The sequence below is a fragment of the Cydia pomonella genome, chromosome 3 (genome assembly GCF_033807575.1).
Source record: "Cydia pomonella isolate Wapato2018A chromosome 3, ilCydPomo1, whole genome shotgun sequence".
NCBI classification, from domain to species: domain Eukaryota; kingdom Metazoa; phylum Arthropoda; class Insecta; order Lepidoptera; family Tortricidae; genus Cydia; species Cydia pomonella.
In genome coordinates, this window is record NC_084705.1 from 29,925,053 (window position 1) to 29,950,730 (window position 25,678).

The 25,678-nt window shown below is 37.6% G+C and overlaps 4 protein-coding genes across 4 annotated transcripts; 3 read left to right on the forward strand and 1 right to left on the reverse strand.

The window, feature by feature from the left end:
• Nucleotides 1–1,303: 1,303 nt before the first annotated feature.
• On the forward strand, nt 1,304–3,381 carry LOC133516512 (pre-mRNA-splicing factor 38). The gene is made up of 2 exons (XM_061849498.1): nt 1,304–1,984; nt 3,107–3,381. The coding sequence occupies exons 1-2, from the start codon at nt 1,326–1,328 to the stop codon at nt 3,351–3,353; spliced, it is 906 nt and encodes a 301-aa protein (XP_061705482.1). The 5' UTR covers nt 1,304–1,325; the 3' UTR covers nt 3,354–3,381.
• Nucleotides 3,382–5,810: 2,429 nt separating this feature from the next.
• LOC133516514 (uncharacterized) lies at nt 5,811–6,352 on the forward strand. The gene is made up of 2 exons (XM_061849500.1): nt 5,811–6,000; nt 6,091–6,352. The coding sequence occupies exons 1-2, from the start codon at nt 5,873–5,875 to the stop codon at nt 6,260–6,262; spliced, it is 300 nt and encodes a 99-aa protein (XP_061705484.1). The 5' UTR covers nt 5,811–5,872; the 3' UTR covers nt 6,263–6,352.
• On the forward strand, nt 6,160–13,854 carry LOC133516513 (structure-specific endonuclease subunit SLX4). Its single transcript, XM_061849499.1, has 5 exons — nt 6,160–6,291; nt 6,373–9,125; nt 9,902–10,230; nt 11,457–11,609; nt 12,653–13,854. Exons 1-5 carry the CDS (start codon nt 6,269–6,271, stop codon nt 12,728–12,730), a joined length of 3,336 nt encoding a protein of 1,111 aa, XP_061705483.1. The 5' UTR covers nt 6,160–6,268; the 3' UTR covers nt 12,731–13,854.
• Nucleotides 13,855–14,140: 286 nt separating this feature from the next.
• On the reverse strand, nt 14,141–24,289 carry LOC133516515 (protein IMPACT-like). Its single transcript, XM_061849501.1, has 6 exons — nt 24,136–24,289; nt 23,832–24,064; nt 23,123–23,258; nt 17,938–18,038; nt 17,278–17,484; nt 14,141–15,922 (listed from the first exon to the last, which is right to left on the reverse strand). Exons 1-6 carry the CDS (start codon nt 24,160–24,162, stop codon nt 15,829–15,831), a joined length of 798 nt encoding a protein of 265 aa, XP_061705485.1. The 5' UTR covers nt 24,163–24,289; the 3' UTR covers nt 14,141–15,828.
• Nucleotides 24,290–25,678: the final 1,389 nt, after the last annotated feature.

Below are 25,678 nucleotides of genomic sequence, written 5' to 3' on the forward strand. Positions count from 1 at the left end.
CTGATGCGTCCAAATTAACGGATCAAGGATGCGTGGGAGCGGCCTTTCTCCTTGCTAACTCACATATCATGGCTAAATTCAAACTTCCCCCCGAAGCGTCTGTATTTTCTGGTGAATGCTTGGCCCTCTTAAAAGCTCTAGAATATATTTATACCCATAAACTCTCCAAATCAGTTATTTTCTCAGACTGTCTCAGCGCACTTCAATCCATTTCTTTGCGCCCTTTTAAGAATTTTGCATGCAAATACCTTACCTGCCAACTAAAACACTTGTCGTACAAATGCCATTCAGCGGGGTTGGAGGTTGTTTTTGTTTGGATCCCTAGCCACTCTGGCATAGTAGGTAATGAGAGGGCGGACAAAGCAGCCAAAGAGGCTATTCTTGATGGCGATGACTCTTTTTATAAAATATTCCAACCAGATGCTCTGAGCCTTCCTTTTAATTTCATGAGGAAAAAATGGTCTGTCCGCTGGTCCCGAGCAAAGAAATGTTTCTATTCAGAAATTCAGTCAACCATTCCATCTCGTCCATGGTTTTTCAAAAATAGATCACTCTCTAAAAGGCACACCAGTATCATCATTAGACTTAGATTGGGCCGCGTCTGCTCATCTGAGCAATTATATATTTAAAAAAAAAAAGATTCTCCCATGTGCGATTGTGGAAACGAAGTAGGCAATATCGATCATATTTTCTTTAATTGTCCGATTAATAACAAACCCCCTGACCTGTATTCATGTCTGCCAAGACTTAACGTACCGTTACCCGCTAATATGGCCTCACTTTTATATCTAACTGATAGCAAAAAAATTATGTCCGCCGTAAGCAAATTCATGACTAATAACAACATAAAACTATAAATACATATGCACACTTTATGTTTATTATCATTAATGCTCCTTGTGCTTTAAATGTCTCATTTTTCGATCAAATGGTTCAAAATTGGTGGTGGTTTATGTTAAATTGTGTTCGTTGTAATTTGTTCCAGGTATCACACAAATTACCGATATCCTTATGTTGGACTTCTTATGATCTTCCCCCATGTCAGCCGTGTGAAGCTCGATACTCGTTTTTGGCAGAATTGTGCTTAACTGCGCGGTAGCCACAGACAAAAGAGTGAAAGTGAAAGTGAATTTTAAAATAGCTATTTTTTACTGAGAAATTTACTGTTATAGATTATTTTGATGATCTCATTATTTCTCGTTATTTTTGAATACTGATCTCCTAGTGAGTATTGTATTATTTTATTACTGATCATAATTACTTTACTTTAGGTAAACAATCATTCGTTTAGACCTCTCTTAAGCTAGCTGTCAAAAACAGTAAAAATGGCGAACCGGACGGTAAAGGACGCGAAATCAATTCGCGGCACAAATCCACAATACTTAATAGAAAAAATTATCAGAGCACGTATATACGATTCGAAATATTGGAAAGAAGAATGCTTCGCTCTTACAGCAGAGTTGTTAGTGGACAAAGCGATGGAATTACGTTACGTTGGCGGCGTGCACGGTGGTTTTATTTACCCGACTCCTTTTCTATGTTTAGTTCTCAAAATGCTGCAGATCCAACCTGAGAAAGATATTGTAGTCGAGTTCATTAAAAACGAAGAGTTTAAATATGTGCGTGCATTGGGCGCTTTTTATATGCGCCTCACAGGAACGTCCGTAGACTGTTACAAGTATTTGGAGCCCTTATTCAATGATAACCGCAAGTTGAGGCGTCAGAATCGCCAGGGACAGTTTGAGATAGTGCACGTAGACGAATTTATAGACGAGCTGCTTCGTGAAGAGCGCTTATGCGACGTGATACTGCCGAGGATACAGAAACGGCATGTATTGGAGGAAAACAACGAATTGGAGCCCAAAGTATCAGCCCTGGATGATGATTTGGACGAAGATATGCCCTCCGATGACGATAATGACCCAGAGTCCAAAGAAAACAGAAGAGACAAGGACAGAAGGGATAGGGATAAAAGAAGAGAAAGGTTAGTTTTTTTATATCACAACAATCATACTCTAGCCGCTGAGAGGTCTATTCATTCCATTATATTATTACTTATATCCAGTAATATCAAAATTGCATTTGTTTTGATTTATGGGCAACTGAAGCACAATTTAATTTCAAAAATTATTTGAAAGCGTACCTTATTGCACCTTAAAGAAGCTAATCCAAAAAATATGCCATTACAAAACTATTGAATCAAGTTTAATGGTTGTTTTATGTCCAATTTTCCCTAGTTACAAATTGTCAGTGGTTCAGAAAGCTCTACTGGCGCTGGCATTCCTTTGAATGAAAATGTTTTATTTTACAATATTTAAAAACTATACTGGGCCACATCTGGCCTGTTAGCTTGTAATTTTTGTCCATGTAAACTGCCAAATTTCATATAAACCTCATACAAACCGGCCCACATAAAGGAAGCAGAGGCCCAATTGTGGTCCGTGGGTCAAGGGGTTTGGACATCCCTGGAATAAAGAGTTACTTTCTTATTAGATGAATAAATATTATAGGTCATTCTTACACAAATTGATTAAGCACCAAAGGCCCACAGCAAGCTCAAGATGGCTTGTGTTGTGGGTACTCAGACAATGATATATATAATATACAAATACTTGAATACATAGAAAATACCCATGACTCCTCAGGAACAAATATCTGTCCTCATCACACAAATAAAAGGATTCATAGGCAGGGCCACTACCCAGTTGACCGGTTGTTAAAAATTAGATAATATAATGAACCTCCTAATACAAGGGTCGACTGATTGCACCATGCAAGTCACATGTGGCTTATTAGAGATTTAACACATTCACTGCCAGGAACCCACCTGGTGGGCGCTCATGAACTTTGTTCAGATGCTGGACAATCCGCTGGGCGGGTTGTTTTGTACGCAGCTATAGACCACCGGTTTCTGGGGTAGTGCACCGTTTTTGTCTGGCAGTGAATGTGTTAATTTTAGGTACCCAGATCACTGAAGGCAACATTTCTAGCTCTTTGATATATCTAAAACTACCACCACCAGGTGTGTAAAACCAATACCTTGGTTATTTATTTTATGAACTTTGGTTAGGATTGCCACCAATAACAATAATTATAATCATTACAGATCACGAGACCGTGATCGTCGACCCAAAGACCGCAAACGGGAACGCTCGCGCAGCAGAGAACGCGAACGGCGGCGAGAACGAGACCGCGAGAGGGAGAAGGATCGCGAGCGCGAGCGAGACCGCGATAGAGAACGCAGAGAGCGTGAACGTGAGAAAGAAAGGGAAAGGGAGAAGGAAAGAGACAGAGAGAGGAGGGAGAGGCGTGAGATTGAGAGAAGGGACAGAGACAGAGGCGGGAGGTATTAGTGTAAGAATAAAACCGTGTTTAGAACCATTCAGTAGTTTTTATTTCCAATTACAATTTAGTCATAATGGTTGACATTGTTATTTCTGCAGACTGCAAAGGCAAGTTTTTGTTAACACTTTTGCTGCTTAATTGCAATGTTAAGTGATTAGACGCAATTTCCTCGCCCGTTTCCCTCGCCTGAGCGTGCCTCCTCGGCCGAGGCACGCCTACACTGCCCGGTTTGTGCGCGAGGAAATTGCCTCGCGCGTTTGCTCGCTCTGTGTGGACCCGCCTATTGTCCAGCAAAATTGTAAAAATCAATGATACCCAGTAAGGTCTCAATTTGAACTACACAATTAACCCTTAATAAGGCATATGGGTGTTGGGAATTATACAAAATTGAACTTTATCACCTGGAAACAAAAGTTCTAAATCAGGTGGCAATATATTCCCTCTGCCTTTTAAAGGCTATATATCTAAAGATAAGCCCAACAAGCAAAACAGCGCCGTCTGTTGTATAATGCGTAAGAGCAAAAATACAATCAAATCAAGTCTCTTTGGCCAGAGACATACACGACAGTAGACTGCACTCTCGCCTCCAAAACACGTGTCTAGCAAAATGGCTAGAGGGAGACCTTAGTCCCTGTCTTTCTTTCGGGCGACAATGAAGTGATAATTGAATAAATGTTATCATTGTTGCCACAGCTAAACAAGCCATGCTACTATTTTTATTAAGGGCTTGTGCACAAATCACGCGAGGTTTTTTCGGTTATATTTGGAGGCGAGAGTGCAATCTACTTCAATAAGTGTCTGCGTTATCGCGATTTTTTATAAAAACAAACACATTTGAAAAAGTAGTCCATAAAGCAGTTAAACATCGATAGATTATTAATATGTTGTAACATGACATCACTATTCTTGTTCGCACATAGACAATTGACGCACACACTTGCATTTCATTTTTGGTCACACTTTTGGAGTTTGACAGTCGATCTATTGGAAGGTGGAGGCAGTCGTGTGACGAATTGCGCAGTTGTTGCGCAGTACAAAAACGTCACGTAATGCCATTCCCAATTCTTTTTTAATGCCTAATAGGATTGTTTCCATCTACAAATCTTAGGGCAGAATAGTATCCCAATAAATTCTTATGGATTATAAGAACATGTTAAACTACCTTTAGTGGACCTCTAATGAGCATAATATATTTTTTGTAAATATTGAATTTAAAATATCTTTTAACACACGTCACGTGACCGAAGTCGAAACCAGAACGTAGTGATTATATGCTCTTTGGTCGAAACGACATTAAAGATTCTGATGACGTCACAACTCACGGTTTGACACTGGGCTATAACCGCGAAAATCGAAGTTCGTCATTGCAGGCATTTTTCTCTGTCATTCTAATTACGTCTTAGTAAGAGTAAAAGAAAAAGATCCCCACAATATACGATTGTCGGTTTTTGCGGTAGGCCCCCCGTTGTCTGTTCGAAAGAGTAAAGTAAGTATATAGGTCAGGGCGGCTACCGGGAAAATCGAAATTCGTCAATTGCGGGCATTTTTCTCTGTCACTCTAATTACGTCTTAGTGAAAGTAAAAGAGAAAGATCCCCGCAATTTGCGAATTTCGGTTTTCGCGGTAGGCCCCCTGTTCTCGCACAAAATTTAATACTCAAGCCGTAGCCATTTTGGTGGTGGGCAATTAATTGAAGTTTCGATATCTGCACTAAAAATTAGTATCATAGAAATGCTAATGGACCATAAATACTTTATGGTATATAGAAACTCATTATTACAGAAAACATATTTTATTAGCTGGTTAAAAACCCACACGCACGAATACACAGCTTGCGTGTGGGTTAAAAAAAAATAGCACCTATATAATTACTTTAAGGTGCGACCAGACCGCAGGTTAAAAAACGGTCACGATACGGAATCGCAGTGACGCGTCGTATGCGTACCGTTTTTGACGCATGCTTCCCACACCGTTTTTAGGGTAAAAGTTAAATTTTAGGGCAACGTTTGGTTAATATAGAACGTATTACAAACGTTTCAAAAAATTGGAAACAACCCTATTGTGTCGTTGCTTACAACAAATTTTAAGCGATCATTTTGTTTCATTATGACCTTGCTCGGCGCTCATGGCGCTAGATGGTGATGCAGCGAAACAGGGCCTACCGCGAAAACCGAAACTCGCAAATTGCGGGGATCTTTCTCTTTTACTCTCACTAACGTTTTCGCGGAAGGCCCCCTGACGCGGCCAATGATGATCTCTATGACAAATAAATTTCCGTTCACTGTTGAATGTAAAAATATGGTTCATCGATGGTGAGACGGAAAATAATTATTTCTCGGGCCCGAAATCGGGTCTGATAAAGTGTGGATGTAATTGGCACTTTAAGGAGTATTTTTCTAGAAGAAAATAGTATAGTATTTCTGAAAATGTTTGAGACACAATTTAAAAAGTCGTAGTGATGCTTGTTTTGGCATCGGATTGTGAAAAACAAAAGGTCGATACGTCAACGTCAAGTAAAATATGAAAAATGGCGATCGGTGTTGATACTTCAAAATGGAAACCTAGAAAAATAACAGGAACACCAGCTGCAAAGTTTAGAAATCGTCTTGCTGCCGGCATTTTAGGCTTCGGTATACTATGGGGTGCATTTTTCCAGTGAGTTTCAATAGTTAAATTGCTGGAGTTGAGGCGCAACATTGATATTTAGGTTATGTTGCATATTGTGATTGTATTTGATGATTCCAGATATTCTAGTTTTACCGAGCCTATGAAAAAAGCCGCAGACGTACTTTATGAGGATCCCATTGAGGAGCAGGAGAGAAAAATATTGATAGCTACTGGCCTGCCTTTAAGATCAGGAAGAACTATAAGGCGGCTGATGGAAGAAGAGCAACGAGTGGACTTGCCTCACAAATAACGTAAAATGAATGTAGATATTTTAAATAGGTATGTAACATATTATTGATTATATTTATGTTAATAAACTGTAGTTGAGTTATTTCTAAAATTTGTTTTATTTGTTGCCAGCAAGTACAAAGTTGTAAGCAAATACTTTGTTGGTAAGACTGTTATGGATGAAAGTCTCTCTGATTTCAAGGAGAAGAAAAGTTTTAAAGTAAAGAATAATAAAGCGCCTCCTGCCAAGCCTAAAGCCAAAAAGGTAAAACAAGTCAAAGGCCAGAAGGATATACGGGCTGTGTTGAAAGCCAAAAAGAATGAGCTAATTGCTTACTCTGAAGATTTTGACGCTGTATGCAAGAAATCTGGCATTGATGTAGATTCTGAACAGCTCCAGCTAGCTATAGCTCTGTCAAAATCACTACAAACAACAGATTCTGTTGATAGTTCAAGCTCAAGTTCAAAATCTTTGACAACTCAACAAAGGACAGGACTCATACGCACAACTTTAAAAGAGTATGGATTTAGAGTTCCTGAAAAGCCAACGACAAGTAGGAAAACCAAGAAACGAAGAAAACCTTACAAGTTGCTTTTGACAAGCGAAGAAGAGAAACAACAAATAATATCTGATAGGTACTCACAGCTACTTTTTGAGTTAAATAACTTGGAAAGTACATCTTGTGATAAAGATTTAGTTTTACCTAATTTATTTATATACAACATGTCTACTAATATAGAATATGAAAATATTAAGGATGATGCTATATTTTATGTTGAGAATATTATTGAAGAATCACCAAATAGTATGGGATGCTTGTTGAAAAATTGGTCTGATATACCCGGTAGACCGTCAAGCCCAGATGTGAACAGATCTGAACTATTGTTTTCAGAAGTGGAATGCTCTCAGGAAGAATTAGATATTGTTCTTAGTGGACCTTTAAAAAATAGCAAAGATATTTTTAGAAAGAAGAACATGTTGAAAGATAGGGGAAGGAGCCCAGTTAAAACAAATATTTGTAAAACAGTGATAGAGTTTAGTCCAGAATTTGTAAAAGATAATACAGGTCATCAATCTCCAGTGTTTATAGCAGGAACTAGTGCCAATGAAGTAACTAACGCTGATGATCATAAATATTTAACAAATGTAGGGAATAGAGAAGAGAAACATTTACCGATGGCAACACAGCCAAGTAGAAGTTTATCCCCTGACTTATTTGATGATGAAGATGACACAGTAGTTGAAATACCAAATGAAACAGTGACAGAAACTGATACTGAAACTGCAAATAATTTTACAAAACAAGCCAGTGAAGTCATGGACTTGACTGAATGTATTAATGCCCAAAAAAATATGTATAACATTAGCAATATGAAATCACTCTCTCAGATATCACAACAAATAAATGTGACCAAAAGACAATCTAATGATTTCATGGAGATGACAGAATGTGTAGGAAGTTCTTCCCAACATTTAATGGATAAGATTGATGAAGAAATAGATTTAACAGGACCCTGTGAAAACATTTTTACAACAGTAAAGAATAGTACACATGTTGGAAATGCAGTACTTATAGAATGTGATGGTGATTCTCCTCTACTTATAAGGAAGGAGGATGATAAGCATATAGATTTAACTGCAGAATGTGAAAAAAATACAGAAACAGAAAAAAATATTAAAAGATCATGTACAAAAAATTTACAAATGACAAATACAATTATTTTTTTAGAAGATAGGACTGCTGAACATATTGATTTAACTCAACCTAGTGTTGGTGATATGGAAAACAAAAATAATAGTGTAAATGCTGATAATGTTGAACATTTGGATTTAACTCAGTCTTCAAACACAAGTGGTGATTCATTGCCCTTTGTTCAAGTTGGTGGTACACAAGCAGTACCAGAAAAATCTCTAGATGATACAATAATATTAAACGAAAATGATTATCTAGAAACAAAATCACCAGAAGATAACAAGAAATTACATGTTAGTGATGATGAACAACTAAATCAAGAACCAAACATTGTGAGTCCAGGCCATGCCATTGAGATCATATCACCAAAACATAAATCGGTAGTAACTCATGAGGCTCAAATAATAAACCTTGATGAAAGTGAAGTACCTGAAGTAAATGATGATAAGGTAGATTTAACACAAACATCTGATTCAAATGAGGCTAACAATATTAGTCAAAATCACAATCATATAAATAACAGTAGTCTCGGTAAAAAAGATGATGTGTCAGTAGACTATGATGAAGCTTTGGAAAACATGAACTCTTTTCCATATTATGATAATGATACAATTGTGACTGAAGATCATTTAGAAAAGTCTAATGATAATGAAGCGTTTTCAAATAGTAAATTACTAGAACCCAGTATCAATTTAAATTCTTCAGTGATAATGGCTAATGATAATGAAGTGCTATCACATAGTAAAGTACATGAACCCAGCAATGATTTAGATTCTCCATCTACGAATATAGACAATTATTTCGATTTTGGTGGTATTTCAGTAATAGACAACCTACATAGTTTCAATAATAAATCAAGACATACAAATAGCTTACCAAATGGTAGCATGCGAGACAGTTTACCCATGGTAGATGTAAAAGGTTCGGGGAAACCTAAATCTCCATTGAAATATATTAATCCCGCTGATCCTATAAGTCATAAGAGCTTAAATGAAAAACCTATTGAAGTTACAACACAAACTCCTAAAACCAATGTTAACAAGCATGTCAATGTAGAAACACCAGAGCAATCAGAATATATCGTAAAAACTGATAATGTAACTCCAATGTTAGATTATGCTTCAATGTCTACTCCTGAGAGGAATAGAGAATTGGACAAATATGGACTGAAGCCATTTAAACGGAAAAGAGGTAATCAAATATGAACACAATTATATAGTATTTAAAAGTTGACGAAAACAGTAATTATTTTTAAATAAGTACCTATATTAAAGGATGTTTAGGATCATGTTTTTAAGACGAAAACTGCTCGACATCTTTCAATTCAAGCCTGATTTATATGCGTGCCGAGACTTGGCAAGCGTCAGGGACGCAGTTATGTGTTAGAGGGAGCAAGCAATATTGCTATCTTGCATAGCTGCATCCCTGACGCTTGCCAAGTCTCGGCATGCATGTAAATCATAGGGCCTACCGCGAACCTCGTTCGACGTGTTGCATCCCTGTCACACTTTAAGTGTGCCAGGCCCTCAGGCTTCATATCGAGGAGCACGCACGGGAGTGGCCCGCCTTAATATTTTAATGTTTAATGGAAGTTTTGTCATTAAAACTTAATTTTAGTAAAAAAAAATTGTTATTTACAAAATATAGTTTTTATTAACAGTTATTTTTGCATAAATGTATATATTATGTTTTGACGACTGGTCTGGCCTAGTTGGTAGTGACCCTGCCTATGAAGCCGATGGTCCTGGGTTCGAATCCCGGTAAGGGCATTTATCTGTGTGATGAGCACAGATATTTGATCCTAAGAATCCTGAGTCATGGGTGTTTTCTATGTATTTAAGTATTTTGTATATTATATATATCATTGTTTGAGTATCCACAACACAATGCTTCTTGAGCTTACTGGGGGGCTTAGTCAATTTGTGTAAGGATGTCCGTTAATATTTATTTAAATGTACTTTTTTCAGCTATACAACTTTTAACACATCTGTACAACCAAACCCACCCATATGTTGAATCAACCGAGGAATTGCCATCGCCATCCAAAAAGCGAAGAACAGAAAACTTAAGCCAGCCTTCACCTTCTAAATCTTCCAGTAGTACATCTATATCACTACGAAAAGCTACAAAATCACCAATAAAAGCTAGTAAATCACCAAGAAAAAGTGAAGACGGAAATTTAAATAATTCAGATAAAGAAAATGACTTGTTCATGGTGACAAGAGAATTACCTGTCATTAGAAATATAGAGTGTGATGCAGATGACTGGGTCTTCCAGAAACGAGAGAAAGCTAAGGTGAGTGAGATACGTGTAGCAGCCCGTTAGCCGGTACACTAGGAGTTTCAGGTGGTCTGGTAAGCAGCACGATAAACAGTAGTTGCAGTTAAGGTATAAGTATATTGCGAGTAAAGTAAAGTACAGTTAATAAGTTGACCCTCTTCCTCGAGAATCTAAGATGCGTCTTCCCCATGCTTTGCCTGTATGGTGGTTTTATATTGTATTGCTGATTCTTCTGCTTCCGCTGTCACATTTGTTGTCCGACAAGACGTGTCGAACGTGCGACTCTAATGCGGATTATAATCACGTCTGACGTGTACGTGCAACTAATTAAAGTCCAAAAGACATGTACAGTGATAAGACTGTACAATACGAAATAAGTTTTGAGGGTCCCCAGCAAGCTCGGTTCTCCATACAAATGTAGTTATACTCATATTTTAAAACGACTAGATAGATTGCTCCGAAACTTTGTACTTACAATAGGATAAGGTGTATATCTAATCCTGTAATTATCATATCATTGAAATCATGTTAATTTGTACATTTTGGTCTTATATTAGGTCAAGTAGGTTAGGTTGTTTTTATTTTTAGCGCTGATTATAACTTTGTATGAAAGAGCGAATACCTCCTAACCTAACACAAGTTTTTAACTTAAAAGAGGATTTGGCACCTGACTGTAAATGAGAACTAAACTCCATTTGTATGGGAAGGTGAAATTCGGCTGAGCTTGCTGGGGCTCTTAAATATCGATTTTATTCTCTTTGTGTTAAGGAAGAAAATAAAATGTACATAAACTAAAGCTGAACTTGGCGCGATAAACATAAATTATGCCGCCTGGAAGTTCAGTTCTGGTGGTTCAGTGATAAACGATTTGTAAAAGCTTGTTTTTACTCTGGGTTATATGCAAAGTGCGTGGTCCCCACCACGCACTTTGCATATACTAAAAGCGTTAAGTTGGGAACGCAAGTGACATCTTTCAAGTTTTTTTTATCTGTATTTATTTAAAACCTAAAACAGCATAGCGTTTCGATATTGAGGGTTTAGCCTGTCTCCTAAACTAGGTCAAAGTGTGAAATAGGTTGTCCCATTGCCGCCAATTGGTCGCTATTGTCATGCGCATAGTAATATCTCTGTTTAGCTCTATGGGTGATTGGTAGAGAATGCCTTTAGGCATTAAGTTCGCCATTTGTATTTTGTGCAAAAAAGTTTAAATAAAGAAATAATATCGTATTTATTATTTCCAGCTCCAAACATGCCGTGTACCTTTACACATAGCATTCCACAACTACGTATCGTGTCGACTTCGATTGCATGAAGCCATCCTCCGCTATGAGCCCGTCAACATAGACGTCATACACAAGGAACTGGCTGCCAGCGGGCACCGGTATGACCCCAAGGTAGGACTTGCCTGTTCCCCAACCATCTTATTAGTGTTGCATAAACCCATCCTCCGCTATGAGCCATCAGTATAGACGTCATACACAAGCAACTGGCAATGCCATCTGCTTTGCGCGATTATCCTCCTTCGTGCAAAAATTATAACCTCAAATTTGACAGATAAACCTTTCGCAGGCTCCTGTCCAAAATTTGCCAATCATGATAAATTGTATACATATGGCGCATATCTGTTACTAAGCATACCAAAGGTTAAAGAAGATGGCGCCCATACGACCCCGTAGCCGCTATATGTACTTCACTTGCCAAATTTGCGATGTGCTATAGTCGTACTGGCTATCTGTGAAGGTGTGTGTGTGTGGGGGGGGGAATACAAGCGACGCCAACGCACGACTGTCACCTTAGCGCCACTTGCACTGTTCCACTAACCCGGGGTTGACCGGATAAAGCTGGAGTTACCATGGTTACAAGTACAATTTGACACTGGGTTAACAGCTAAGCGGGTAAGCGCCACTTGCACCATCCCATTAACCCGGGGTTAACCGGTTAAACCTGGGTTAGTGGGATGGTGCAAGTGGCGCTAAGCGGTTAAATCGTTAACCCAGTGTCACATTGTACTTGTCATCATGGTAACTCCAGGTTTAACCGGTTAACCCCGGGTTAGTCGAATGGTGTAAGTGGCCCTTATAAAATTAAGCCCCCGCCGCGCCTGTCTGTGTGTTAGTTATGCTGGGCATTTTCCGCAAATCGAAAACCATCGTGCCTATTTCGCGTTCTGTCTGTGTTTATGCATGTTCGCGATAAACTCGAAAACTACTAATACCACCTATCAATAGAGTGATTCTTGAGGAAGGTTCAAGTGTATAATTTATTAAGGTTTTGTGTAAAACGTGCGAATTGGGCTGCTAGTAAGCAATACGTCCCAAACACATTAGGGCGGCGCCAGAGACATGCACGAAGCGAGGTTTCCCATTCAAACCAGTCTGTTTTAATTTTAGATAACCCACTTCTAATTTATTTTTTATTGATACAAATATTTTTACAGGATCTTCTAAAATTCCTGGACAAGAGGTGCATCACAGTGAAAACGGCTGATAATACTAAAACCAATAAGAGGTACTAGTGATTTCAATTATTTAAAGACAATCATGTGTTAATTTTAAACCAAGTTGAACTTTGCTGTGAGATAATAAGGTTTATTATTTAATAATACTAGTTTTGTAAATAGATATTGCGTATTTTTTGAGGAGAATTATGTACTCTATTTGTATAATTATAATTAAAAACTGTATTTTTGTGCAGAGTATTAACTAAGGACATTGAAAAGTGGCCAATCATGTCACTATGACCATGAATACTAAGTGCCACTTGCACCAATCACTAACTCGGTGTTAACCGGTTAAACCCAGAGTTACCATGGTTACAAGTACAATTTGACACTGGGTTAATGGTTTAACCTATTAACCCCGGGTTAGTGGGATTGGTGCAAGTGGGCCTAAGAGGCCTAAAAGTAGTGCAAAATAATGGCGCTGTATTGCTCTGTAGGTTATTAACGTTAGTAGTTGAGCAAATCTTCTATTATCGAGGCATTAAAGAGCATGTTTAGATATTTTTGAACACTTCAACCGCTCTGATACATGCATGCATGGCGAATGTACTTTCAACCTGTTTTTACAAGCGTTTTATTATGTGTACGGGTCAATTTTGGAAGCAAAATTAGTCCCACTTCTAGATTTCCGATTGAACTGTAAATTTGCATGCATATGTAAGTCGGGTGACAATGCAATATTATGGTACCATCAAGCTGATCTGATGCTGGAGACGCGAAGTGGTCCTGGGAACTCTGTGATACAAAGCAACCTAATTGTGTTTGGGGTTTTTAGAATTTTCTCGATAGGTATTTGTGTTGTCTGTGGAAAGAAAAGCACAGTCAGCGACAAAAGCTTGTAACAAAAATAAATTTTTGCCAAATGGTTAATTTAGGTTATTAAAACTGCGGCTATAAAATGTGCACTACTTTACGAGTCCTAAGTATTCGTCTTATTCATAACCAAAGAGAATTCGAAATAGAGCTGGATTCTCAAAGAAAACTTTGTAGCCACAGTAAATTTACTGCCATCTTTCGACACATGATTAAAAATTTTGAACGGCATTTGACTTTGATCCTTATATTCTTTCACTGATATATGTAAAATTTAACTTGTTAAATAACAGAAAGTGGCGCCATCTAATAGATCAATGGCCAAAGTTATATAAGTTTCGAGCGATGACGCCACCTTTAGCCGATGCCCGGTAAGATGGCGCCACTTTCTGATATTTAACAAATTTAACACGTATTCATGAAATAATAAGGATCAAAGTCAAATGGCGTTCTAAAAGTTTTAATTATGTGTTGAAAGATGGCAGTAAATTTACTGTGGCTACAAAATTTTCTTTGACAATCCACCTCTATTGCAAATTCTCTTTGTCATAACCATCAATGTTTCAATTCCCTTTGTTCCGTGGTTCTTATGTGTGGATATGCAATAAACACTTATATTTTGATTTCGATTTTTATTAAACATTACAGATTAGTTAACCTATGTTTTCATTATTATTCATATATTTACAAAAGTTTATTTAATCGATCTACAATTAATTGCATCATTGATTACTAGATTTGGGACACAGTAGCGTGTAAAGTGCAAATATATTTTTTTTAACTGGTTGATAATTATGATGAATCGTCAGGGCAAATTGAGAATGTAAATTCAAACAATAATTGACTAAAGTCAGTACGAATCCCACTATGAATAATCATAATGACAAATAAAAACAAGTAAAAGGGTCATTCTCAAATTATATGACTCCGGTCAGACTCAACTCTATCAAACTTTTCATACATTTAGTATGGTTTGACGGAGTTTAGACGCTGGCATAAATCTGGAGAATGATTCATAACAACTCTTATAAAGTTGTAAGATAACAATGGGAAAAGATCTGCATGCGAGATCAGTTTACTTTAGGTTTGCAAACTTACATCTTAAGATTACAGAAAGAAAATTATATCGATGACATAATAATTTGTTTCAGTCAAATGAGTTTCCTTAAATAATATCAATGTTTTGGTTATAAGGTGCGTTCAGATTTGGCGAACACACTACTTGTGTGGATTTCGTAGTATGATTTACTCCTATACGCCATTCAAGTTCGAGAGACGCACGAGTGAGTCGCGAATGGCGCACGAGTTGAGTCGCGAATGGCGCACGAGTGAGTCGCGAATGGCGCACGAGTGAGTCGCAAATGGCGCGCGAGTGAGTCGCGAATGGCGCACTAGTGAGTCGCGAATGGCGCGCGAGTGAGTCGCGAATGGCGCACGAGTGAGTCGCGAATGGCGCGCAAGCACGGCTCCCTTCCTTTCGTTGCGTGGGTACTCGTAACTAATGAACGCAGCGCAAGTGTAGAACTACGCAGAGCTTTGCCGTTCGCCAAATATGGACGCACCTTGACACATCGATTGCCAGCGATCCGCTAGGAGGGTTCTCAGTTCGTAGGCGCTTTTCGCTACATAGTTTTTCCCATAATTAAGGCTACACTAGTAGTGCGTAGCTCGCGCTGGCACTGTGTCACTGTCAAGAGTCACACGAACCCGCCATCAAAAAGACGCTCTCATACAATTGAAGTTACGCTTTCATTTAACGACATGCATTATAAAACTGGTATATAAAATTTACGTAACATATACTCTATCTTTATGTACTAGTACTATTTTCGTTTGCAAAAAAATATTATACCGAGAAAATAGAGCGAGTCGAAATTTTGTATGTAAAATTACTCGCTCTAATTTCTTTGTACAGTGAGCATTAAAAGTAACGGATCAGACAATATATCGAGTCATTCACAAAGACGCGTGCCTTGATTAGTTTTGTCATGTTATCAAAGGTTAGATATGACAAATCTGCGCGTCATCGTGTATGACACGAACTGTACGCGTCAAAAGTATCTACCACACTCAGCTTAATAAAAAAAGATATGTATCTATATGTAGAATAATTAGACAGTAATAGCTACTTTTGAACGTGAAACAATATTATATATGTGTATTACAAATTTCAGCAACAAACAATAAAATGTTGGTTTAGTAAAAAAAAACAACGAAAAATAGTACCAGTTATAGACATTATGTTACTTGGGTAAGGCAGGTTCATGCGACTCTTAGCAAAACGTTATTTATGCTAAATGTCATTTCTTCAGTAGTCCAGCTTGTTCGATGACCTGCCTGGTGGCATTGTTAATGTGTCGAAACCGATCGGGTCCCAGTTGGATGCCCCCATACCTGAAATCAACACAATTTGATTTATATAAACTATTATTTATTAAAGTTTCTTGGTCTGACAAGTATACCAAAACTAAATATGTACCCATGCTAAAGTTAAAGCAGAGACACTTTCCAGGTAAATCTCTGTACATGACCCGCCTGTTGCCATGTCTATTGCACGCGCATAATTATATTGCTGTCCTGCCCATGATGCCGGCTGTCAATGTCACTGCGAGCGGGAGAGCAATATAATTATGCGTGTGCAATAAAGATAGCAACAGGCGGGTAGATGAACGAAAATCTATCTGGAAAGCGTCTCTGCTTTACTTCCATAGGCTGAAAATCTGCAAATGCAGACTTTCACTTTAAGCCGCAAACACGTTGAGAAATTTATTTCCAAAATTTTACATTGCTAGAAGACATTATTAAAATCATCTATACATTTGTGACTTACTAATATCAATATTCTTGAAACTATCCATTAGGCGGGTGTTTAGTTTATGTTTTATACACGCGAGGCAATTTCCTGGTGCACAAAACGGCCAGTGACGCCATCTTGCCGAGCAAATTGGCTCGGGTGAGGCAAATGTGCTGAGGCAAAAGTTACACGAGCACGCGGTCGCGCGAGGCCCGGCGTTTGCCGCGCGAGGAAATTTCTTCGCGAGGCTGCTCGCTCTGAGTGGACCCGCCTATTGATGAACCTTGTGACTTCAATAAGGTTTACGTATTGTCAGATAACCCTTTGACTGCCAAAGCTTCGTGCATTCTGAAAAGGTTCACGACGAAGCGCCGCGCACGATACTAGTGGCGTTCAAAGGGTTAGTGAGGATAATGACACATAAAGGAATGGTACCTTCACGAAATAAAGGCAAACTTGATGTACATCATATAAAGGTCCAACCACACCGCTGGTTATCTTGCTCTTATGTTTATCGAACGAAAGCGTACCCTTTTTAAAAACGGTACGCTTACGATGCATCACTGCGATTCCGTACCGGCACGATTTTTAAAGCAGCGGTGTGGTCGCACTTTAACATTCAATACGTTCGCGTTTTGAACACATAACACATAGATATTAAAGTAAATTCTTACTTTAACTATGTTTTAATGAGCATCATTAGGCGGGTCCACACAGAGCTAGCACACGTGCGAGGCAATTTCCTCACGCAGCGCAGCGCGTTTTCCTCGCCCGAACGCGCCGCCTCGGCCGAGGCACGTCTACACTGGCCGGTTTGTGCGTGAGGAAATTGCCTCGCGCGCATGCTCGCTCTGTGTGGACCCATCTATTAATAGGACTAACTACAAAAAATGTCCAATAATAAGACGCAACAGATTATAAGTTTGAGAAAACTATGTAATGAGGATTTGCTCACCATCGGGAGACAACAACCAAGGTGTTCTTCTGGTCCAATATCTGCAGCAGCTTCATCATGCGACCTCCGGCGTGCGTCTCTCCATCGTCATCGCAGTCTTGTAGTATCATTGTACCCTTGTCCGTTTTACGTTCGATCCGGTATGCGAACATGTTGTGAGTTGCGTTCACTATTTTCTTGTTCTGCTTCAGTTTTGTTAGGACGGCGCTAGAATTATTTGATGGAAATTATGGTAAGGATAAAATGGCGAGTGGACGAAATGAAGTTGGTAACACAAAAGGAGGTTTTTCTTTAGTAAGAAACTAAGATTTACAAGGGTTTAGGGAAGCGTAATCAGAGGTTTAGGAAAAAAAATAACAGATGCGTTTGATTTCCGCAATCCATTTTGGGCAAACATGGGGACTAACCGAAACCCCTCCGAACAGCAATAGAACCCATATAGGTTAGTGATATGATTAGTCATAGTGGTAGTCCAACAAGGTTAGCCCTTTGAACCTATCATGTGCGGCGCGTCAAAATGAACCTTGTTGAAATGCACAAAGGTTGATAAGTATTGGGCTGTAGTCACACGCGTCAGTTGACGTCTTTGGCAATGAAAGGTGAAAGGGTTAACCTTTAAAAAAAATGCATTATCCTCTACTGTAATATGAGTTAACTTACTTAACATCCTCCATACTATGGACCTCAGCTGCGTGACCTTGAAAAGAACTTTTCCTGTCCTTTATCACCTCACCATGAGTAATCTCTGGGCAGTTTTCTACCTGAAAGGAACACACACACTAGTTAACATTCTTGAAATACAAAAATAAGTATATTAGGTTTGATTTTTTGCCTGCTTTATGTGACCGGTGCCATACATGAGGCCAAACAGATGGGAATGATTCACATGAATGCACCTATTCCCATTTGTGCCCGTCAGGGACAATAGAAATACACCTTGCGCAGCAGTTGTAAATAGATTTTGATACCTGTAAAAATTCATTTCTAACACGAAATGTATTTAAATGACTAGGAAACTGAGTTTTTATCGCATGGTAAGACGTCAGCGAGCTATGGAGTCGACATTAGCAATAAAATTCAACTCATACTCATAAATGACACTGGGTGCGTGCGGTCACTTTTACTGTTACTTAACAGTAAGTTAAGTTACTTAAGTAAGTTTAATGGTGCCATTTACTGGGATAGTGGTCAGCGCTTGGACGTTTCCTTCCTTCTTTCAATTTCATGTTTTTCTTATACTTAAATTAATTCAGGTCCAATGCAACAAAATTAATAACTACACATAATCTATAACAGGTGATCATCAGAATTACTGACCAAAGGCAGATCCATGTTAGAGTACCATCAGCATTCACTATATTTGCTACTATTTACTACCTACGTTCCGCCCCGCTGCTGGCGGCACCCTAGGTTAGGTTTTTTATAGGTAATGTGTTTATATATTTTGGTATTGTTTTGTAAGTTTTTATATTTTACTTTTATTATTATTATAAAAACTCCTAATCTAAGATATTCGATTAATAAATAGAATATCAAATATCAAATATCAAACATTTATTCAGCAAATAGGCCACAGGGGCACTTTTACATGTCCATTTTTACAAACAATAAATAAAATAAAATAAACAATTACAAATATCGAATCTATGAAATAATAATTACTTTATTAGAGATGTATACTGTCTCTAAATGTCAAATTACACAAAAAAAAACTATGATAAAAAAATAAAACCATAAAATACTAAAATTCTTTAGAGATGTATAAGTCTCTAAGTGTCAGAGATAAAATATAAAAAATATATTAAATTATCCTTAGAGATGTAGAGGGTCGCCAAGGCTTGAATTCTTATATAAATAATTAAAAGACAAAAAAAATAAAACAGACAAGAACCGAATGAAGTGTCTCACGTTAATGTCACTCAAAAGTAAAGTTATATACTTTAACATAACCTGTACCCCGTGTAAGCTTAAACAGACCGGTCTCCACAAACAGCACCCGTTCACGAGTATGACGTGTATCTCAGCCATCGCCTCCCTCAACCTTCATTCGGGAAAGTGGCGACCCGATCAACGACGCCACCGTAAGTAAAGACTTTTTAGCGAGCATGACATGTTCAAGCTGCCGGGTTGTATTAATAAAAATATAATAAAAAATTGTGAGATACTACATTTGTGCTTGTAAGTTACATTAAAGACGGCATAGCGCCACATAAACGCGACTACATATTATTCATAAGGAGTGCCTACCTATAAAACTAAATTATAAATTTAAATTGACTTAGAGATGTACAGGTCTCTAAGTGTCCAAATCATTAAAATAGGTATTAAAATAAAATTGAATTTAAAATAAAATAAAATTTAAAATAAAATAAAATCTTAGAGGTGTATAAGGTCTCTAAGTGTCCAAAACTAAAATAATACAATCAAACGAGAACATGATGTTCTCTTGTGTCAGTTCTACTGGACGCTAGTATGGTTATTTCACAGAAAGAAAACGAAAACACTATTACTTACATTTTTATCATATTATCAAGATCAAGCTACTGGCTTAAAGGCATCCTTATCATCTATGAAATCATTCACAGCATAATACGCCTTACTTAACAAAGAGCTCTTAACGTGTGACTTAAATTTGTTAAGAGGCAAATTCACTATATCAGTGGGAACTTTGTTATAAAAACGTGTACAGTTCCCGACGAAAGACGTACTAACCTTACGGAGGCGGTGGGCGGGCACAGCAAGTTTATGCTTGTTTCTAGTGTTATAGTTATGGATATCACTGTTAAGCTTGAATTCGTTGATGTTTTTCCGAACGTACATAATATTCTCAAGTATGTATTGAGATGCAACGGTAAGAATGCTTGCATCTTTAAATTTCTCTCTTAGGGATACTCGAGCGCCCAGTCCATAGATGGAACGTACAGCTCGCTTTTGCAGTACAAATATTGTCTGAATGTCTGCCGCTTTTCCCCACAACAGAATTCCATACGACATAACACTATGGAAGTAACTAAAGTATACCAGCCTGGCCGTCTCTACGTTTGTTAGCTGTCTGATTCTCCTCACTGCATAGGCTGCTGAACTAAGTTTGCCGGCTAAAGTGGCTATATGTGCATGCCATTGCAGTTTTGAGTCTAAAGTGACTCCCAGGAAAACAGTTCGATCTTCAAATTCCAGCGTATCACCTTTTATTTTAATCTTGCTGTTATTTACCTGCTTGACGTTAGGTAGCGTAAATTTTATGCATTTGGTTTTCTTTGCGTTCAAAAGCAAATTGTTTGCCGTAAACCAGTTTAATACGGTAGATAGCGCGTCATTAATGCTCTCGAATCTATTTTCCTTTCTGTTCACTTTAAATATAAGGGAAGTGTCATCTGCAAACAACACTATATCATGTCTTTCTTGCACAACTTTTGGTAGGTCATTGATGTATACCAAAAACAGGAAGGGACCAAGAATTGAACCTTGCGGCACTCCGAGGGCTACCGGGGACCCAGCCGATTGAGTTCCATTAATAACTACTCGCTGAGTTCTATTCGAAAGGTACGATGAGACAAGGTCAAGGGCACTAGCTTTTATCCCATAGTGACTTAATTTTTTCTTTAAATTTTCGTGATCAACGCAATCAAATGCCTTCGACAGATCACAGAAAATTCCAATAGCATCTTGAGCTTTTTCCCAAGCGTCAAAGATGTGTTTTAGAAGTACCACACCGGCGTCAGTAGTTGATCGACCTCTGGTAAAACCAAATTGATTGCTATCAAGCAGTTTATTTCTGTTGAAATGTGACGATAGTTGATTTAGAATAAGTTTCTCGAACACTTTGCTTAATGCCGGTAGTATTGAAATAGGTCTAAAGTTTGTGGAGTCGGTTCTTGTTCCTGATTTAAACAACGGGATAATTTTGCTATGTTTCATAATATCTGGAAAAAATCCAGCATCAATGCATCTGTTGAAAATCTCAGCTAAGTATGGTGCAATCGATTCAATAATGGAATGTAATACTTTGACTGACAGACCCCATAGGTCTTCTGTTTTCTTTATATTTAATGACCTAAAAGTCTTAAGAACTATGTTCGGAGTGACATACGAAAATTTGAAAATTTCTGTACATTCCGCCACATTTGTCTTCAAAATTTCTTCAGCGACGTCTGGCGATGAATTAAGAGACTTTGTTGTTTCTACCGGTATATTCGAGAAAAACCGCTCAAAATGATCTGCCACTTCACGGTCAGAACTTACTAAAGTGTCAGCAATTCGTACGGTGTAGTGCGGATCCTTCATCTTACGTTTTCCAGTTTCATTGCCGATTACTTGCCATACAGTTTTAACTTTATCACTAGAACTTAGGATCTTTTTGGACAAATAATCAGCTTTAGCGGCGACACACATCATCTTAAAAGATTTAGAAAAATTCTTAACGTACTCCAGAAATTCCGGCCTTTTATCAGTTGCTTTTAAATCATACAAGTCGTATAGTCGGCGTCTTTTCTCGTGAATATCCGGCGTAGCCCAGTCGCAAAATTTAGTCTTGGCCTTGCCTTGCACCTTCTTCTGAATGAAACAGGCATCAAATTCCGTTTTAATACAGTTAAACAACTCGGAACTCAAACAGTCAGGGTTATCCTGATTACATGAAAGACAACATAATTGTTTAGTGATTTTACGATTGAATAAATCTAGGCGCTTTTCGGAAATCGGCCTGCACATGGTATCTTGAGGAATTTCTTCAGTTTTCCCGCTGAAAGACGCTTTTAATCCACAGTGATCAGAACTTAGGTTGTTAATAACAGATTTACTAATCGCATCCTTGTCACTAAAGATGTTATCTATACATGTAGCACTGGTTGCTGTGATTCGAGTAGGCTCACAAAATACATTGACTAAATTGAAGGATTTAAAAGTATTTAATAACCTTCCACAAAATGGCGAATTTTCAAGCAAGTTAATATTAAAATCGCCACACACAATTATATTTTTCGGAGTTCTAAAAATACTACTAAGTACTTCATCTATGACCGATTCAAATAAGTTATAGTCCGCCGATGGGGGCCTGTACACGCATACAATTATAAATTGTTCCAACTCAACACAGGAAAGTTCTATATGCCGTTCCACAGACATGTCAACAATGTCTCTACGTTCCTTACTTTTTAAATTATGTTTCACCATTATCAATGACCCGCCGCGATTGCAGGATTTCCTAAAAAAAGAACTTACTATATTATGATTATTGAAATTAAACATAAACTCATGACCTTTAAGCCAGTGTTCAGTAATACAGAGAGCCAGTGTTCAGTAAGAGAGAAAATAATAATAATATTTTGGCATATTTTTCGTATCGATATTTTCAGACATGACTGTACGAGTATTTTTTTGGTGCAGGTAATATAAAATCATAAAAACAACTTAGCTTTAAATAATAATAATAAAGTAATGCTGTACCTTCATAGCATCTTTCTTAATTTTTTTAATGTGGGACCATCGAATATATAACCTCACTGATTGTAATACTGGATGCCTCATATATAATTTAAAAATTATGGGTATATTTGTCAATGCCATTCGATATTTTTACCAGTGATAAAACGAATAAAAGTGGTGAATAAGAGTAACCTTCACTTTCTACAGCTTTGTTTACATTTTAGTGTTTCTTGACATTTCAAATGTCAGTGTGACAGTGACATACTGACTAGGAGCATTCCAATACCAGTTATTTTTACCAATAATAAATTGTTCATCAAAATGGCAGAAAATTTATTCAAAATTTTGCAGCAAAAATTTGCAGTATTACTAGCAAGCATTTGCTTGAAAAATAAAAAATATTCCATCAATTTTTTGTAACCTGGGACAAATCCATGTTTTCTTCATCTGGTTGTTTTTGCTCTTTTTTCTTCTCAGCTTCAGGAGGTTTCATTGTCAGTAATATTTCTCTTATTTTCTCTACCCATTGGTATACAACCGTTTCACCTATGTTGTCTCTGGAAAAGAATTTGTTTTCGTTGATTGATATAAATTAAGTGTTGTGTGGCAGTACAGCTACAAAGTGCTGAATGCTATGGTAAAACAATATAGGGCTTATTTCCACCAACTGCTTTTAATTTGTGGATGATATTCAGCAGAGTGGCATATCTAGGCTAAAGTTTTGAAAGCTCCTGAATCCCTGGATGATGTCTATATTCTATTAAAAATACAGTGTAGAGCTCTCCCCACCAGGCTTGGTCACAGTTATGTAATCACCATAGATAAACAGGAGTTAACACGTTTTGCGGCGGTACTTACTGCTAAAGCTTACAGTTTAAATTCAATTGACAAGTAAAGCAATAGCCGTTACAGCTGCCGAATGGATTAAAAAGTTTTTAACTCAAAAGGACATGTGGGTACACACAAAGATCCAGGGAGGCCCACAAGGTTAATACAGATATTAAAATATTCTAATGCTTTTGTTGCCCTGCCAAGGTTTTCTAGGATTCTAACAGCACAATTTTGACCATTACTTATCATTTTATGAACGGTCAAAAGATAAAAATATAAAATAAAAGTAAACAACCTACAAATAAACTTCATTCAAGGCCTGGTGAAGATCAGCCTTGTCTTTTCTCTCCATCCAAGGCGCAGAGAGCTCGAACTTTGGTGGTGACTGACTTGGATACTCCGGTGGCATGGTAACATACAAAATAGCTTCATGTTTGTTCTCTTCAACTCTGATCTTATAAGATCTTGTGACGTCGCTCTCTGTGGTCCAGTCATCACCGTATATTGAGCTTAGAGCCTCTATTTCTTCGTCCTAAAAAGAAAATAAACCGAAATATGTTTGCATTTACTTGTCAATTTGAAAATAACAACGGTCCAAGTTACCTGTTTCGTCAAATTTTCTGTAAACATCTTCTTAATGTTTTTCTCAGATGTGATTTATTTCACTTGTTACTGTATTTATCGTATTTATTTTTCAGAAATCTTGTGTAAATCTGAAAGTTGGAATAGAAATATTCTATAACTGTCAGAATATCGGAACTGTCAAAGTCAAGGTGACAGTGACATTAATGCGTTTTGTTGTTGCAATATTTTATATCATTGCACATTGATTATTTAAGCACACGTTGAAGAACAGGCCAAGATACTAGTAGCGCAAATATCCGTATAAAGAACTGTGCTTGTCTGGCAACTAGAGTTTGTGCCAGTGCAAACCACCCGCGTTAGTATATGATCTGCGCTACTGGGACAAAAAGCGTGAGCTTATCCAAGTCTTGCACATGGCGCTTGCTCAAGTAACTTACATAATCACTAAATACATTATTTGTGTAAACCGGTAAGGTAGAAGTATCTATGTATGTTTATTTTGTCACGAGGCTTTATGATATAAGCCTCTATCGCCCACTGCACTATTCCTTCAACAATCAATAGTCATCTATTCATAGAGATTCAAATTCAACGAGGTTTTCATTGTTTAATCAGAGTTTCTGTGGTTACCTCCAGTCCCTTTTATTAGATCTGACATAAAACAGCCACAAGGAACAAATTCCGAACAAAAGTGGCATGAAATCCAATAAAAATATTGTATGTCTCGAAGCAATTACGCGACCGCGTCGAATCTAAAGCAAATCAAGGCAAAATGTATGAAATTACAAAGTTTCCGGTCGCATTTCCATAATACATCTATTAGGTGTACGATTTGCATACGACACTAGCGATTACCCACGCGCTGCAATCAAACCTAATGCTCTATGTGGGTAATTCCAATTTAATTCAATTTAATCAACGTTTTCATTTGTCATACATTTTTTAAGCTACTGGGACCAAAGTTATTTCATTAGTAAAATAATACCTAACGTATTGACTTAGATGTCGCTAGCAGCAGCGTTAACATAATATTCTGTTACGCCTAATGGCAGTTTTCTGTTTGATGCACATCAAAAGACACGAAGCTTGAACCATCGCGTTGCCTGCGACATTCGCGAACCTGACATTGACAGACCCTCATACTTTCCCATAATGAGATGCACCTTTGTATGGGTTTAAAACAAAAGATACTCGTAGTTGGAACTAGTGTAATCTGGCACATCACAGTTCACAGACCAACCTAAAGACCCTTACCAAGAGGAATTTTGTATATTTTCATCACACTTGCTCGAAAAAGATCTTATTTCATGCAGGTGAGCTGAAGGACAAAGGCCTATTTTGTTCCCGCGGGAGTTATAGATTGGGAAAGCTATAACTCCTTAGGGAGTTATAGCTTTTTTTTAAATTATGTCGCTTATTCATACAATCCAAGTAGCATAAATAAGTTTTACTTTTAAAATACTGACGTTTATAATTTAATATTTTTGTTTATGTTTAAAATGATTTAATTTGATTACTTTAACAGCCGTTTAAAATATTTTTACATAATTTTCAATCGTGT